At 42.2% G+C, this 19,230-nt stretch overlaps 1 protein-coding gene across 2 annotated transcripts in view; it reads left to right on the forward strand.

Annotated features, from left to right (window-relative positions):
• The window catches only part of cnksr2a (connector enhancer of kinase suppressor of Ras 2a), a 371,916-nt gene that overhangs the window by 203,779 nt on the left and 148,907 nt on the right, over positions 1-19,230 (forward strand). For both annotated transcript variants that reach the window (XM_052013677.1, XM_052013679.1), the window contains exon 9: positions 6,300-6,446. In XM_052013677.1, the coding sequence (XP_051869637.1) occupies positions 6,300-6,446 (147 nt within the window). The remainder of the gene's footprint in view (positions 1-6,299; positions 6,447-19,230) is intronic.

The following is a 19,230-nucleotide window of genomic DNA, read 5'->3' on the forward strand; positions in this document are numbered from 1 at the left end:
GGTCTTGACCAGAAATGTCAGATGTCCATTTCTCTCCATAAATGCTGCCAGACCTGCTGAGTTCCTCCAGCTTTACGTGTGTTGCTCTAGATTTCCAGCATCTGCAGTGTCTTGTGTCCCTAAGTTTTCATCCTTTCACCAGTGTAGATTAGTTGTTCACTTACCAGTGTTGCTTGTACAGCTGGGCCAGCGTTCTTTGGCAATGCAACAACAATGACCACAATCGAAAAATAATTTGCCTTCTAAAATATACTTGGAATATTTTGTAAAATCACTGCAAGATGAAGTTCTCCCCTTATTTAAATCATGAAACCAAATTGTGAAGCTATTCACATTGTATCTTCATTCAGATTATTATTTTGTGCCTCGTATTAGACACACTAGTTTGCTGCAAACTAGAATTTCTGTGAAGTTACTCACTTCCTGTGGTTGCTGGTTGATTGCCAGTTAAATACACTCTGAGTCGGAGCAAATCCTTTGCCACAAACTTCCACGAGAAGTCAGGTTCACCTTGTACAGCAAAGCCCTGCTGTGCTTGGAGCCTGACAGTCAGCAATCCCACAGCAACCCATTGACATCTGGTTAAGCCATGCAATGCAAGCTAAACTAGTTGTCAGAGAGCATGAATTATTGTGGTATTCACAGATATCCAAGAACAGTTAGAATTGGAGAATTAAACATACTATTAAAATAGCTTCAAAAGTTTATTTTTTCAAAAAAAACTTAAAACTGTGAACCTAAAACCCATTAAATATGTTTATAATTAGCTCAACTAAGGTAAATTACTTACAAATCTTTCTCGCTCACAGCTGTCCCTCTTCATTGAAACGAATGGAGTTGCAGAAGTTTCACCAAGTCTGACCTGGTGCAAGATCAACAGGCAGGTTCCCCAGTGTAAGTTGTGGGGACCTGCAAAAGTCAGCAACCTACCACCAGGCTCCAGGAGACTCAGTGTTGGAGCGCAGTCCAGATGACAGTGGTGATCAGCTGTGTGGAAGTTCGGAGCCCTGTGCACACTTGCATGGTAGCCCTGAATGTCCACACGGTCACTGAACTGCCTTCTTTCCAGTGGAATTTTCAAAATATTAGTGCTAGCCATAAAAATAACAGTTTTTTATACAGATAAGATACGGTAGCAGGTTATTGAAAGAGCCAATCAGTCTGTGATATCTCCTTTCAAGTGGAAATGTTATTGCTCTCCAACTTACTTTCAATTTTCTCCTCATCCTCCTTTCCTGAAGTTAATAGCTCAAGCATGTGCAGATTCCTGTGCACTGCTTACATAGGTGATTATCCCTTGCCTGTATCGCTGGACTCGGGGAGCTGTTTAACAATTCAATGCAATGTCATCCTCTCCTGAAGGTCTCCCACATGCATAAGCATTGAGGCGTCTGGCCAAACACGGCAGGCATGGTGACAAAGTAAGGCACACACATTGTTCTCCAATGCTAATTAAATGCTGGGATTTTTCACATTCCTTCAAAGCTCTTCATCCTCTGTATTTTGTTACTTGCAGCAAATAGGTGAGTTTCTTTCCATTTCAGTCATTTGAAGTAAAACAGATGTGAACTGAACCACAATTATACTGTAATCAACAGAGAAAATGTTGGAAACACTCAGCAGATCTGCAGCATCTGTGGAAAGAGAAATAGTTAATGTTTCAGGTCAAATACCCTTTGTCAGAACTCAGGTATCAGTTATTTTCCTGCTTTTGATTTTCATTCACTGTTGTACTGTGTCACTGAATGAAGTGTTATTGTTCCAGTTTTCTCAGCAGTTGGATGTTTTATTTTGATTCGCCGTGTTGCATCAAAGGAAATAGAATGATGTTGATGTTATTGCAGTGGCTATGGTGCGATATTTTTGCAGTAGGTGATTGCAGGAAAGTGGCACCTTTGACATTAATATCACTGCCCAGAGTGAGATAAAATGGTCAGGAACTGACATGCCGCTGGAGAATATGTTTGCCTCTCACCATCCTCCCCTCTGCCCCAGACCACGAGAACCAAATTTTGAGCTGGATGAGGGTCAGTGGGGTTAACAATGACTCGTGACACTTCAGCTCTCTCTAATGTGCAACCAGCACACTATGATCATCAGATTTTTACTCCGGTCTGATCTATCTGCAGTCTGACAACCAGTGGAAGACAAGCTGATCCTCCTCGGCAACTTCAGTGCCAGGGTCACAAAGGACACAATCCCCTGGGAAGGTTATATTGACAAGGAAAGAGAAGGAAACACTAACTCCAATGGAATCCTCATCTAATATGATCTTGTCGTCATTTACATTCTGTTTTGACAGAGGAACAAGAACAAGGCCATGTGAAATCATCCTTGATCTAGGCACCAACACCAGTGAGATGACATCACCATCCAAGCGATCACAGGGAAATCCACGTCACCTGCACTATGACTGGTGTCAATGACTGCTGGACTGACCACCACCTCGTCCATCTGTCATCTCCATCAACTGATGACAAAACAATACCAGTAGCTGAAAAATCAATGTCAATATCTCAAGGACCCCACAAAGAAACTACTACAGACAGCACAACTCAGAGAATTCCACTCTTGCCAACCAATGGGAACCGCAGCATGCCTATAGTGCCTGGATTGTAAGTCCATCATAATTAACACCTATGAAAAGAATCTTTGCTTCTCACGCAGAAGACGTCAACTGATTTGAGACAGTGAGTTAATCAATTATAAAAGAAAACGTGGACTGGAGCCACCTTCAGGTTTCAAAGGAAAAAGAAGCACTACAGGTATCTGAAGGAGGAGATGCAACAAAAACTCTTGACCTAAAGAACACATGGAAGGTGGAAAAGATGCAGGTGATAGCCCTAACATGTGTGGATCCTTCAGTATAAGTCAAGACCATCCACAGTCCAAACACCCAAGGATCCATCATGCTGTAAGCAAGGTGATAGCTTATTAAGGACATGTGGACAGTCGCTTCCATTGGAAGGAGAACTTCAAAAGTCTCCTCACCCGAGACACTATCTTTGAGAGGTGCTGCTGCTGTTTTGTATTTCTTACTGCCCTCATCTGGGAAGAGAAAAGCGTTGCAGAGGATCTCAGAGACACTGTAAACCTGATCATCTTCAAGCTTGCAGTACTTTCAGAGGGGCCTCCCTGTTGTCTGCCACTGGGAAAACCATTGGAAAGATTCTCCTCAACCACTTCTTCCCAGTAGCCAAAGAATTCTTCCTGGAATCTCCATGTGGAATCCATCAAGCAAGAAGCAGAATGGACATGATCGTTACCATGTGACAAATCCAAGAAATACCACCATTGCTGCCTCCCTCAAACCCTCCAAATCCAATGGCTGTACAGGAAACCAATATCACCATTCTCTCCCAGGCCAACATCCCCAGCATTGAGCCAGTTCTGCTGGGCAGGCCACACTGCCTGCATGCCTGACAGTGAACTCTTAAAGCATGTATTTTATGGTGGGTTCCATCAGGGCCGAGAGAACATTTCAATAACGTTTTCATGGCCTCCTTGAAAACAATGTGCAGGTCCTCCCCAGCTTTTGAATGCCTGATTTATGTACAGCCCATACATTCAAGCAAGCTTTTGGGAGACTGGTGGGATGGATTTGTCAGCTGTTGAGGGGCTGCAGGCATCTTCTGCCGAGTGGGAACTCGGTTCACAGCCACATTTCTGAGCAGTGAACTGTTCCAGTTACAAACATTACATAGGAACAGAACCCTGCCTTAAACTGGGGAGGACCTGTAACGTCCTCTCCAGTGTATGGGATTCCTTGGCCTGCAACTGCTTAGAAGGAAGAAAGTGCATCGAGGAAGGGCACTAGGTTCCTTGGGTCTGTACAGGAGGAGCACACAGATGCTGTGGACAAATAGTGAAAGGAGTGCATATATCTCAAATGGCCCAACCACCCACCCTTTCTGTCAAGCAACAGCTGTTCCATCTGTGGCAGTCTGTAGATCCCACACAGGGCACACCAACCACCTCAGAGCTCACAGAACTAGAGTGAAAGCAGGTCATCCTCTGCTCTGAAGGACTGCCTCAGAAGAAGTTGTGGATTACTCGAGGGATGATGAAGGCTTTGGATCACTGATAGGGAAGCAGTAAAATTGCAAAGTGAATGGAAACACTCACCCTTCTTCTGGCCCAAGTGCAGTGTCTGCTGGAACCAGCCAATCTCATCTGTCTGGTTCCCTGCGACTACTGCATCTAAAAGCCTGTTAAAAAGTGGGGAATTGGCCTCAATAAGGAACTGACATGCCTCTGGAGAGTACGTTTGACTCTCACCATCCTTCCCTCTGCCCCAGGCCCTGAGAACCATATTTTGAGCTGGATGAGGGTCAGATTTCAGATTTTTAAATATTATCCGACCCTCCGCTCTTCACTCATTTGTCACAGAGGGTTAAAGTTGTCCCCTTACTCCTTACAACCCTCTAATGCCTCTATTTAAAAAAGCCAAGAATTACACGTGTTTTCCTAATGATCTTGTTAGCTTGCCCAGATTTCTCTTCCTGCAATATCATCTATTATTCTTTCTCCCAAGCTGGTAACTTCAATTGGAGCTAAGAGTTTGTGGTATAATTGTGCAACATATTTACCATTGACCCTTTTATTTTGAAGAAACTAAATTACAAGGCTACATTTTATATACATATAATCAATAAAGAAATAAATAATAATGCACTTTTTCATGATTTTGTTCGTACAGTGATACTTTAATTTGGATAGACTTGATCAGTGTTTAAAGGCTTCAGTGTTTGGTTATAGGTAATAGCCAGAGGGCAACAGATTATAGATGAAAGGGAAAGACACCAAAGATATCATGAGGTAAGTATTTTGAGGTTGAGGAGGTAGATGCAGAATAAACAGTAGTGTTCAAAAAGGAAGTTAGAGAAATACTTAAAGAAGCACTGTGGGGATATGGGGAGGTTGTACTCCTGTGCTCCACTGTTCTATGATTGCTGCTTTTTTTAGTGGTCATTAAGATTCAACATTGACTTTTAACAAAGTGAGTTTTGCAGACAGGATACAGTGTACTGATCTGACCACATTGTACCTTTAGCTTTACCAATCAGGGATGAATTTCCAGACAATAATATTTTATTATCAGCATATATTTCACTTTTTTTTTAGTTTTCACTGTCATTTTCCAAGTTCACATGTTTAGAATGTGTTTAGGGTTAGAATTCACATGTTTTGCATTTTAATTTTCTTATTTCTGGATGTTTTTTTTTCTCAGAGAAAGTGATAACACTCTTGAGTTTACCAGCCAAATGATGAGCTCATAATGGTCAATTTCTATGAAAGATTGGTATTACACTGGTGTTACCAGCTTCTGTACAGCTAAAATAACAAGAAACAAGACATCTACATATTTGTAAAACAGAACAGAAAATGTTGGGAATACTCAGTCGCTCAGGCAGCATCAATGAGGACAGAAACATAGACAACATTTCAGTTGTTGAAAGGTCAACCGCCTGAAATGTTTAAACTAGACTGTAGCTGTAACTGAAATTCAAGCTAACCTGCTGCACAATAGCAACTATCTATTCATGGCTAAGCATTGTTCACAGAGCTGGATAAACTTTGTAAAAGTAGAAATTTCCATTCTTCGGAACAGGAAAACTAGCTAGATCAATCTGGACGTCCATTTACATCAATCATAGGCTAACACCAAAATAGCTTTGAAAACTTGTGTTCCTCCTACCTGAAGAAAACGATAAAGGTACAGACTGTGTTCTTACTTAGGAACAAGGAGATACAGATCCATTACAGTTATAAAACAATCCTTGACTTTATGATCAAAAAAAATTAGTGATGCAACTTACCTGTCTCTGATGTACTGCCATTTCGGCACACGAGACAGTGAAGCATTTATGCTCCAGCATCAACATTTGGAATGCACAGTGAGGCAGTATAATGCATTTTTAAAATAACTGAAAACAATGTTTCAGTTTTCAGTTTGCCGGAATATGTTTAGCTTTGTATCAAGGATAACATAAGATGTACCATTAAAATGTACGGTTGTCCCATGTTAACAAGACTTCTTTCAGATGGGTAATTAGAGAGGAAGTACAATTGGCTATTCTTGATATTGTAAATATGTCCTGGAGCTCACTAAATTATTAGAGTAATTTTGCTGTTCTTTTATGTGAGATAAGTGAGACAGCATTGACTTTTTCAAAATTTGCGCTAATCTTGGTATTTTTCCATGTGACTTTCAGCTTAATCTACAAGAATATATTTTTGCTTTTAGTTTTGATAATGGTTTTATTGAAATCCTTCTTGTTCTCACTGTTGGTTTCTAGGTAGGTTGGCAGTTGAAAAACCTGGTAAATGCACTTCGAGAAGATCCCAGTGGGGTTATCTTAACCTTAAAGAAACGACCTCAGAGCATGCTCACCTCTGCACCTGCTTTGCTTAAGAATATGAGATGGAAACCTCTTGCACTGCAGGTAAACTAAACTCAATCTTGTAAACAACAGGAGCTCCTTTACAGGCAACCTCCATTCATAATATATTAAAATGTAATACAGACAGACATACACTACCCTCTAATGTTTTGTTCGTGTTGAATATATTTGTTACCAATATTCTTCTTTGGGTATTGTATTTACAGTGTAAGTTAGTGCTTAAATCAAAATATTATTTGTTGATTGTTAGATGTAGCTGGCAATAATTATGTCAGCCTTCTCACTCCCCATTGGTACATCCATTGAAACCTCCATACGAGCCCGAGGTTGAGATCCTTTTGAAGTGATCAGTGAATATAGTCTTGTCAATGTTAGTAGTTGCTGTTGAAACATACTGTATGTGGCTACAATTGGATATGTAGCCCTCTAAGAATTGTAGCATGTAACCTGCTACTCTTTGTATGTTAGAAATGTTTCAGTGTAGAATTGAGCAGAACCAGTCTGCCTGTGTGGTAGTAGGCACCTCGTAGAAAAGCTGTATGCTGCTCTATAAGTTCTTTTGTTTCATAAAGTTCCTTGTTAGTGAAAATTACCAGCTATTCTCCAGTCGCATAGTGAGCAACTGAAAGAAAGATACTGACAGATATGTATTTTGTAAAATACAATTTTCGCTATTTTATATCAAACTTTACAGATTACAACCACTTTTAAACACAGAACATAGAACAGTACAGCACAGTACGGGCCCTTTGGCCCATGATGTTGTGCCGGCCTATATAAACCTTATCCACATTCAATCCATCCCCCTCTCTACTTCACTTTCCATAACCCTCTATTTTTCTTTCATTCATGTGCCTATCTAAGAGTCTCTTAAATGACCTTATTGTATTGGCTACCACCAACCCCGGCATCCATCACACTCTGTGTTAAAAAAACCTGCCTCTGCCCCTGAACTTTCCTCCATGCACGTTAAACGGGAGACCTCTAATATTGGCCATAGCCACCCTGGAGAAATGATGCTGGCTGTCCACTCTCTATGCCTCTCATAATCTTATATACCTCTATCAAGTCGCCTCTCATCCTCCGTTGCTCCAAAGAGAAAAGTCATAACTCGCTCAACCTCTCCTCATAATCCAGGCAGCATCCTTATAAATCTCCTCTGCACCCTCTCCAAAGCTTCCACATCCTTCCTTTAATGTGGTGACCAGAACTGAACACAATAATACAAGTGTGGTCTAACCAGAGTCTTATAGAGCTGCAACATTACCTCTCGGCTCTTGAACTCAATCCCCCGGCTAATGGCGGCCAGGACACCATATGCCTTCTTAACCACCCTATCAATTTGTGTGGCAACTCTAAGGGATCTATGTGATAAAACAACAAGATGCTGGAGAACCTCAGCAGGCCAGGCAGCATCCGTGGAGAAAAACAGATGGTCAACGTTTTGGGTCAGGACCCTTCTTCAGAACTGATGATAGGAAAAGGGGAAGCCCAGTCTAAAGGGTAGGAAAACAGAGCAGTGATAGGTGGACAAAAGAGGGGAGGCGGGGTGGCCACAAGGTGGTGATAGGTAGATGCAGGTAAGGGACAGTGATAGGCAGGTGCGGGAGAGAAGCGGAAAGCAAATCCTGCAGGGGATGGGTCAAAGGTATGGAGGCAGGCACACCATGGGCGGAGGGGAGGAGAGAGAGAAATAAAAATAGGTGAGGCAAAAAAAGAGAGCGACTAGGAAAGGAAAAAAAAAGTAGGCATGGAGTGGGGGGAGGGGTTGGGTTACTTAAAGTGGGAGAATTCGATGTTCATGCCAAGTACATATTCTATGTACTTGGACCCAAGATCTCTGTGTTCCTCCACACTGCTAAGAATTCTGCCATTAACCATGGATTCTGCCTTCAAGTTCAATCTTCCAAAGTATATCCCTTCACACTTCTCCGGATTGAACTCCACCTGCCACTTCTCTGCCCAGCTCCGCATCCTGCCTATATCTCGTTGCAACCTACGACAACCTTCTGCACTATCTACTACACCAACTTCTGTGTCATCTGCAAACTTACCAACCCACCCTTCTACTTCTTCATCAAAGTCATTTATAAAAATTATAAAGAGCAGGGGTCCCAGAACAGATCCCTGAGGCACGCCACTAGCCACCGATCTCCAGGTCGAATACTCCCCTTCTTCAACCACCCTCTGCCTTCTGTGGGCAAGCCAATTCCGAATCCACTCAGCCGATTTTCCATCGATCCCATACCTCATGACTTTCTGGATGAGCCTACCATGGGGAACTTGTCAAACGCCTTGCTAAAATCCATAAATACCACATCCACCGCATTGCCTTCATCAATTTGTCGTCACTTCCTCTCAAAACTCAATTGGGCTCGTGAGGCACGACCTGCCCCTCACAAAGCCATGCTGACTATCCCTAATAAGACTATGCTTCTCCAAATGCTCATAAATCCTGTCCCTAAGAATCCTCTCCAATACTTTGCCCACCACTGATGTAAGGCTCACTGGTCTGTAATTCTTAGGATTATCCCTTTTACCTTTCTTGAACAATGGAACAATGTTTGCTGTCCTCCAGTACCACTCCTGTGTCCAGGGAAGACTCTTAAAGATCATCGTTAATGCTCCAGCAATCTCTTCCTTCGCTTCCCACAGTAACCTGGGGAATATCCTATCTGACCCTGGAGACATCTATCCTCATGCTTTTTTGTGCTCTAACACTGCTTCTTTCTTAACCTCAACATGCTCCAACACATTTGCCTGTTCTACGCTAACCTCACATTCATCTGAGTCCCTCTCCCTGGTGAACACTGGTGAATGAGGTCATTCAGGACCTCCCCTACTTCCTTCGGCTTCAGACACATTTTTCCCCCCTTATCCCTGAGCGGTCCTACCCACACCCTAGCCATCCTCTTGTTCCTCACATACTTATAGAACCCTACTTAACGAGGCCTTCTTATGTCCCCTTCTAGCTCTCCCAAGTCCCTTCTTAAGCTCCTTCCTGGCTACCTTATGAGTCTCAAGAGCCCTGTCTGATTTTTGCTTCCTAAACCTTACATATGCTTCCTTCTTTCTCTTGACTAAACCTTCCACCTCTCTTGTTAACCATGGTTCCTTCACCCTACCATCCTTTCCTTGTCTCAGTGGGACAAATCTATCTAGAACACCATGTAAGTGGTCCCTAAACAACCTCCACATTTCTGCGGTACATTTACCAGAGAACGTCTGTTCCCAATTTACGCTGCCAAGTTACTGCCTAATACCATCCTAATTTGCCCTCCCCCAATTAAATACTTTCCCATAACGTCTGCTCCTATCCTTGTCCATGGCTTTACTAAAGGTCAGGGAGTTGTGGTCACTATCCCCGAAATGCTCTCCCACTGAGAGTTCTGTCACCTGACCAGGTTCATTGCCTAGTACCAGATCCAGCATGGCCTCTCCTCTAGTCAGCCTGTCTACATACTGTGTCAAGAACCCTTCCTGTACACATCTAACAAATTCTGCCCCATCTAAACCTTTTGCACTGAGGTGCCAATCAATATTAGGGAGTTATAACTTTTGAGTTATTATGTATATATTTATGATCAGGATTTGTTTCCTCTAATCATTGTGTGTTTATGTAACTCAAATACCTTCATTATATGGCTGTGCCCCCACCCCAGAGCCAAATCTTTATTTTTGTTACCTGTCCATAAAATTCCAGAGGGGTTCATTTGAATATGACAAATGGAAGCTACACAAAATGATTTGCTACCTTGCAGTGATGTCAATGTAATTGTTCTGTCTTTTAAACAGATGCAGTTAATACTATTACATTCAGTTTTGGGGTGCAAAGGGTAAGCTAGCAACATTGCTGAGCAACATCTGAATTCTTTGGAGGGCAATTTGGTAGAATTAATGGAAACTGCTTTCTTGGTTGGGGGAAGTGAGTGGTCAAATCATCTGACTTGAAATAAATAACCTATTATAAAATAGTTCCTCAAGTTACATTAAAGAGTAAGCATTTTACAATGAGTATTTTTAAATTAATTTACCTGGTTCTTTAAGCAACCACTTTTATGCCCTAAGGAAATTTTATCATCTTTTATTATGGTGCAGTTGGAGTAAGTAGGATTGCACAAGGCTCATGTGGAGTATAAACACCAACACAGACCCATTAGACTAAGTGGCTGTTTCTGTACTGCAAAGTCCAACTTCTGGACAACCTGCGATAAATAATGTTTTCCATAAATCAAACAAACATTTCAAACTAAAATTCAGTTTTCAATGGCATGATGCCTTTGCTTAAAATAAGCCTGGACTTAAAGGAAAAGTAAAACTGACAGAATGTGTTAAAATTATCTTAAATCAAATACCCAATTTATTTCGAGTTATACAGTGTGGAAACAGGCCCTTCGGCCCAAGTCGTCCATGCCAACCAATGTGCCCATCTGAGCTGGTCCCATTTGTTTGTGTTTGGTCCATATCCCTTGAAACCATTCCTATCCATGTACCTGCCCAAACATCTTTAAACGTTGTAATTGTACTTGCCCCTACCACTTCCTCTGGCAGCTCGTCCCGTATACCAACTGCCCTCTGTGTAAAAACTTGCCTCCCAAGATCCCCTTTAAATCTTTCCTCTCTGATCTTAAATCTGTCCAGTTTCAGACTCCCCTGCCCTGGGGGGAACAAAAGTGTGACCATCTACCTTATCTTTGATTTTAGAAACCTTTATAGGTCACCCCTTGGCCTCATTTGCTCCAGGGAAAACAGCCCCAGCCTTTCTAGTCTCATTCTATAACTCAAGGCATCCAGTCCTGGCAACGTCCTCGTCAATCCTTTCTGCACCTCTCTGGCTTAATCACATTCTTTCTGTAGTATGGTGACCAGAACTGCACACAATATTTCCAGCTGCAGTCTCACCAACGTCTTGTACAGCTGTAATATGACATACCAACTCTTGTACACAGTGCCTCAACCTATTAAATATAAGTGTGCCATACACCTTCTTCACCACCTTGTCTACCTCTCCTTTTGCTGCTTTCAGGGAACTATATACTTGTATCCCTAAATGTCTCTGTTCTACAACACTCCCCAGGGCCCTGCATTCACTGTTTATATCTTGCCCTGGTTTAACTTCCCAAAATGCATCATTTCGCACTTGTCTCAGTTAAATTCCACCTGCCATTCCTTTGCCCGCTTTCACGGTTGATCTCGATCCCGTTGTAACCTTAGACAACCTTCTTCACTTTCTTCTACACCACCAATTTCGTTGTCATCTGCAAACTTATTTATCTTGCCACCTACATTCTCATCCAAATCATTATTATATATGGCAAACACCAGCCCCAATCCCTGCGGCACACCACTGGTCACAGGCCTCCAATCTGGAAAAACAACTCTCTGCTACCACCTTCTGACTCCTTCCACCAAGCCAATCTTGTATACAAAGGTCACCCTGGATCCCATGTGATCTAACTTTTCAGACCAGCCAACCATGCAATTCCAAATGAAATCCTTTCTAACATTACATATATAGTTATAATTTACAATAGTATTTTAAAAGTCTGCTACCTAATGACAATAATACATCCCTGTAATGTAGGTGAAAGATTTTGGCTCCTGAGGATAGCATGGCTCTTGAAGACTTTTAAATTGCAGTAGTGGTATTATTGTGAAGGATTCTGTGCCAAATACACATCTCACTTTAGATCCCAGAGCTCTTAGCTATACATAAGTAATTAGCATTCAAAATCTAACTGATAAGAATGCTTTCAATAAAATGTAATCTTTGGTGACCAGGTCAAGAAATGTTTGTGTAACCTGGAAGAAAAAGGGTATGAGCATCAGATGTGGGTTATACCTACTGGAGGCTATTGAACCATGGAGGATAGTCCACTGGAGTCTACCTGGAGATAAATTCATTGCTAAGTTTTTGTAACATAGAAGGGAGAGTCCTCAAAAAATAACTCTGCTCCTCCCCATTTTCCCAGGATTTTTCTCTGACATGGATCACAGCAACTTCCAAATCAGAATGTGAAGTTCTTCAGTTGTTTTTTTGCACTTGAATATGAAGAGCTATTGAAATCACAATGGAGAAAGTAGGGGAATGTAAAATTTTAAGTGTGCTGCATTGCATGGGCACCCATCTTAACTGCCCACTTCAGTTATGTCTATTATAATCTAATTATGTTTTCTATTTAGTAACCATATTTAGATTCAAAACAAATATTCCCTATTTGTTAGCCACAGAAATAGCCTAGTGACAAAGAAAAAGGCTTTGTAGGTTACTCTTTGCAAGCTTCTTATAGAGTTTTCAACAGGGCTCAAAACTGTTAACAGGAACATCAGAGTTTAGGGTTTTATTTTTCCTTCTGTTCTCACCTGACACCATTGGAACATCCTCCAGAACAATGGACCCTGCTTGAACATATTCATCAATGTTAAGAGTTGGCTCTTTGGTATTTGATCTTTCTCTGCAAGCAGGACTTTCCCTCTGCTTCTGAACCAACCTATAATCAGTGGTTACAAAGTATGTGCCAGGAATTGTAAATACAAATTATCATCCCCCTCAATGAACAGTGATTAATCTTAAAGCTGCAGTTGAGAGATATTTCTGTTCTTTATTGCCAACAAGCAGTATGTGCCCCTACTCTTGATTTATTTAAAAACAGTAGAAGTGGCCTCTGTCCTCCAAATCAATGTTCATACATTTTATTGTTTAAGTTTTATCAATATACTTTTGCGATTAGATGACATTGTGTAATTAGGACAATATTCTTAACTCTAATGCCTTGCAGTCAAATTCTGTTCCAAATGAAATCATTTTTTTTTTCTCTCATCTCTATTTTTCACATGTATAATAAGATTTGGTCGTGCCAAGTCATTTTCTAACTGATTGGACCATTACACAAAAATTGTGCCATATTCAGTGTTCTGTGGGACCTGTTGGAAATCTTGCTCAGAATCTGCAGGGTTGGTTATTGTGGAAATGGAAAGGAACACACTTATGTGGGTCATGTAGTGAAAATTGTGTTAATCCTTTATTAAGTTAATAATTCCTTAAGGCATAAAAAATATGTCCTTGTCCCTAAAGTATTATTCAGTTTGAGCAATTTGACAGTTCATTTCCCTTGGCTAGGCTTCATGATAAAATTGACTTAAAGCCTTAAATAAAGCAAATAGTTCTAATACATAGTATTTTTTGATGGATCATTCAACATCTGGATGAAGCTGGCAGAGCAATGATTAAAGCAGCTGCTAATATTTCGAATGCTGTAAAGCCTGATGTCTTCATCCAAGTTAATTTATGGTACTGCCTGCCTTCTCTAGCTTCCTTTGACAGGTTTCCTACTAGGCTCAGGCAGTCAAGTGAGGAAATTATAAATGATGAAGCCACTGTAGCAATTAGTTAAACTATTTGAAATAGTGATGTGTTCTGACTATTTTTATGTAATTGTTTCAGTATCATAATTATTTCAGCTCGGATGTAAAGGAGGCAGAAAATGCTGTACTACAAGACAAGTTCTCTTGAGTACTATATGTCAGTCTGCAAGGTGTGACCCTGAGTTGGGCACTTCCTCTTTTAATTTGCAACCATATTCCCAAAATGACCTCTCAGTCTTCTGCCAGCTGCTCTGTTCAATAAAACCTCAGTGGAAGCTCAAGAAACAGCACCTCATCGTTCAGTCAAGCAGCTTAGGACTTTCCAGCCTCACTGCAGAGTTCGCCAGTTTCAGAATAACATCTCGACTTGCGATTTTTTCAGGGAGCCTCATCACCCATACTCGCCCTTTGTTATTTGTCCAATTACCAACTCATTGTACCTCATTGTCATTTTTGTCATATAATCACTCCATCCAATCAAAGACCTTCTCTTTTGTTCTCTTCCCCCATTCCCTGCTCACAATGCTTCTTGGTTCCAGCATTTTCTGCTAGTTGTTTAAATTTCCTGTGTCCACTGTATTTTGTTGTTGTACAAAGACAATGGACTAAGCTAATGAAATTCCTTGCTTTAGATTACTCTTTTTATGTATAGTATGACTAAAACTGCATGCATCTGGAAGTGGAAGAAAGCATTTATTAATGTCTAACACGTTCCATGATTGTAGGATGTCACAAAGCTCTTGACAGCCGACTAAGTACTTACTTTAGTGGAAGTATGGGCCTTGTTGTGATACTTGTACAGAATAGTTCAGCTGGTTTTAAGCAGAAGGCAGGGGGTTATACATACTGCCTGCATGGGCAACTAGACTTTGTACACAATTGTTTTGGATGTGTGACCTAAAGGATTCCATTGCATCAATGTACAATATTACAGCAAAAAAAAAAGAAAAGCTACGATACAACTTCACTGTGAATGAGTTACACTTTGCACAGCATCATGTAGCTGCTGCAGTGGAGATTAATTTCTATGGGCTTCCAAATTTGAGAAGGCTTAAGAAGGCCAAAGTTGGGAAGGATTCACCATAGTCTTTTTTCACAGGTTTTTGTAAGGTCAAAAAAGGTCATATCTACTGGTTGATGTTGCTCTCTTCATTTTTCTTGGAGTTGTGCAGTGAAGATCATGTTCGCTGTGCTTCTTGATAGACAGGATCTACACTGCAATTTGGAAAGCAGCTCTTTGGCCACTAGGTGGAGGCAGTGGAGAAGGACCCTTGTAATGACTTTCCCTGTGGGAGGCAGTAAGGAGATCAATATGCAGCTTTTCAGTGAGCATCACTCTGGTCAATACCCTGCAAACTTAATTCTTTCAGTTTAAGGTCACCTAGATTTGAAGGGAAGACAACTTTTGAGCATTGATCTTCAGTAATGAAAACTATCTCCTTCAAATATGGTTCAAGAACCCATTGCCTCAGTCTTGGGCAAAGATAAGGGGAGAACCAAAGAATTACAGAAGTCCTTGTAGAACATGCTGTTGAGACAGTGGTACACTGTACAAATCTTGCCAGATCAAATGTGCATCTTTTGTTGTAATTAGAAAATTTGACATACCACAATTATCTATCTGGAGGTGCTGATTTGCTTCCAATATAACATTCAGAGCACACCTAGACATCTGTAGCCTTGCCGAGTCCCCTCTTGGAAGGGCACTAGCTTGTGTAACACTCTCACACACTGAAAATAGGCAGCATAGGCTGATTATTACGACAGTAAATGTACAGTGCTGATTTGGACCTCAATGAAGTGGTTGATTCCATGTGTTCGACAGGTGCAGAAGATCAAATGTCTGATATCAGGAAGGATATACCCACATCTTTGCTGTTCAAAGGAGTCACATATTACTTGCAGATTTGGTGTTGCTTGATTTGCTCTTTTGGAATCAGGTAGCACTGTCTCTCCAGAGCTTGAAGCTATTGTTCCTAAACGTGTTTTGTTAACAGTCCTCATGGAACGTAGTATACTGTAGAGGGCAAAACTAGGGCAGCCTTTTGGGGAAATAGGGGGAGACAACCTCACAGCTAGAATCCTAGTCAGTCAGAATTTTCAAGGAACAATTCTACGTGCAGCTCAGTAAAGGATAATGCTGCAGAAATTTGCTGCAGAATGAGGTTCCCAACTGAGAAATGCCACATACAGTGGCCACAAATGCTGGGCCAGGAGCTCATCGACCAGGGACCAGTTGAGATCTTGAATGCCATCAGTTTTCACACTTGTGGCTGTTCCGTGCTTGAGCAGGGACATCTGCGTCATTTCACGTTAACACCACACTGTTGCATTAGAGTTCAAAAATGCACCCTGCTCCAGGGGCCGGCTCACCTCCTCCTTCCTTGGGAGATTACAGCAAGCAACATGAGTGCATGAAATAGTGAGTGTTGTAGGCTTCCAGTCGGTGCTGCCCTGGTATTGGCTGCAGTGAAGTTTGTGAATTCAGAAATTGACAGTAACACAGAAGATGTCCACTTCCTGAATGTATTGCTGGAGTGTGAGATGAAGTTTGCAGACTGGTATCGTAGGAAGCAGTGACTATGCTTTTATTTTTGTTTTTAAGAGTGGTTACTGTGAGTTCGGGGGTATTCTCAGCCAGCTGGCTCTTGACCACTGTTCAATCCACACACAGGAGCACCACCTGTGTATAACAAAAGACATACTGTTAACTACTGCCTCATAGTGAGGCCATTGGATCCTCCAAATATGCTCATGTTGCCCAAATGGCTCTGTAGAAGCCTTGCATTGCAGAGTGGAGCACCTTTGAAAATGCATTGCTGTCTGCAGCATCCTCTACGATCCTGCAAACATGCAGACTGTTGGGAACTACGCAGCAGGAGATGAGGGAATGGGAGTCTCCAATGCGGAACCCTCGCACTTTGTGCAGCATGCATACAGTGAAGGTTATGCTGCAATATCAAGTGTGATAGAGCAGACGATTGTTGTCCTCAATGTTTCCACTACTTGGTTTACTCAGCTGATGCCCTGAAGTACTCAGCAGAGGGTGCGCCATCAGTCATCGGTAAGGCAAATGGGAGGCTGAGTCCATGTCACCAGTCACGTGGAAAATGTTGCGGAGTGGGAGCAGGAAGAATGTGACGGTGGATGATACATAGATGATCACCTTACTACCTCAGTAGCCCATGATGAACTCAACTGACTGTAAAACACGAGCCCTCACTTCCATAATTCATAGTGTCTGTAGTGCCGTACAGCAGGGGAACAGGTCCTTCACCCCATTGTGTCCATGCCAACCATTGACTGCACGAATCTCACTTTTTAAAAATTCTGGCATTACCATCAACTTCCTCTGATTCTCTTGCCACCCACCTACACTAGCGGCAAGTTAGGACCGACCGACCAGCACATCTTGGGCATGTGGGAGTGAACCGGATCACTAAGGGGAAACGCACATGGTCACAGGGAGAACATGCAAACTCCACACAGACAGCATGAGAAAATAGTAGCATTGGCTGCTATACCACTGTGTGTCCAACTCCCTATCCACCAACACTCCCAGACCTTACTTTCCTCCCCATTGCACATTGTGCCTAATTAACCAAAATGTTAAAAAAACAAAGCCACCAGAAAATAGAAGCTCTGAGCAAAGTGCTTGAATGAAATTATGCCATATTTCTTACAACATTCAATCCTGTTCATTCCCCTAGTGCCTGCCTATACATGTGCTCCTACACACTACCCAGTGACCGCACATAGCTGGTGGAAAGCAGCTGATTTTCAATGGAAGTGGCTTCATATAGCCTTGGAGGATCAGCGAGAGTAGTACTGGCACTTGAGGCCTTGTGCTCATTATGCACGCTCCCTTCATGAAGCTCTCTGAGCTAGCTGACTGACAGGCAAGGATGCTGGTGGAGCGGTAATTGTGGTGCCAAGAGTGCGCTCACTCTGTGAGTGAGCAGAAGGCTCATGCCCCATGGAGCCACTGCCACTCCCTTTGGATGGAGCCTCAGTAACCGTGCTAGCTGTTTGACAGTGCATCGCTGGGAGAAACATGGCAGATGGGATAAAATGTGGAAGATTTTGAAGATATTCTCTTTGGTGCACCAAACAAGAAAAAGCAGAGTATTTTATTTAAAATGGTGAGAGATTGATGTCCAATGTGTCAATAACTTGTGTACATTGAGAGCCAACATACAGGTGCAGCATGTGATTAGGAAGGCAAATGGGATGTTGGTTATTAGTGCAAGAGTGATAGTCAACACATTTCTCTGTGGGGTTTGGACTCAGTGCTGGTAAGGGCCTGGGCCTCCAGCTCCATGCTACTACACCTGATTTTTGCTCCATTTCTGTTCTTCTGGAGAAGAGGGAGACAGAGAGTGAGAGAGGTCATGTGGGTGATTGTGTTCACTGTGCAGTGTTTGTCTGATGTGCCAGTCATGGTTAAGTCGTTGGCAGCAAACAAGGTGTCAGATGGTGGGAGTGAGGCTTTCTGCAGTACTGTATGTCTGTGGTGGTATGAGTCCTAATGGATCAAGGTTGTGTAATATGTGGGTATGATGAATTGATGAATCTCTGTGACATGGAGCAATAGATAGAACATGCCTGCTGAACAACTCTTAAAATCGTTGAACTTGTGACATTCATCCAGGTTCTCAGGGTTACACTAGGATTGATCTATTGGCCTAACTACCTTTGCTGCCTTCTAGGTGTGTCTGCGGAGGGCCCCAGGCACTTGTAAAGTGGGAAATCTCTCTTTTTCTCCTGTAACAAGGCCACTGAGTGGAGCAACATGGCTCCATTGTTCACTCTTCCACAGATTATCCTCACTCATGCTATCCTTCCCAGAATCTCCTTCAGCCTCAATGCACATTCCCTTTAATCATAAAGAAGACCAGCTTTAAAAAGTGCTGAAGGCTTCAACTGATACCAGCTGTTCATAACTCAAGTCACTTCCTCATATTTCTTGTACCTTCTATTGACAGAGTTGGAGGCCTTTTGGCCCATCGTCCAGCCTGGCTCTCAGAGCATTTCTCAGGGCATTCCCAACTCAAACCAATTCTCCTGTCACCCACCTACACAAGGGATAATTTATGGTAACCGATTAACCTACCAACCTGACTATCAGTCCTGATGAAGGGTCTCGACTTGAAACGTCGACTGTTTATTTCCATTCGTAGATGCTACCTGACCTGCTGAGTTCCTCCAGTACTTTGTGTATGTTGTTCCAGATTCCAGCATCTGCAGAATCTCTTGTGTCAACCTACCAACCAGCACACCTTTGGGACATGGGAGGAAACAGGAGTACCCCACGTAGTCTCAGAGAAAAAATGAAAAATCCGTACAGACAACATTGGAGGTCGGGATCGAAGCCAAACTGTGCCGCAGCAGCACTAATTGCTGTACCACTGTGCTGCCCTATAAGTGGCATGGGCAACACTAGATGGGGACTGTGTTCTGT

This window comes from Pristis pectinata, chromosome 4 (genome assembly GCF_009764475.1).
Source record: "Pristis pectinata isolate sPriPec2 chromosome 4, sPriPec2.1.pri, whole genome shotgun sequence".
NCBI lineage: Eukaryota > Metazoa > Chordata > Chondrichthyes > Rhinopristiformes > Pristidae > Pristis > Pristis pectinata.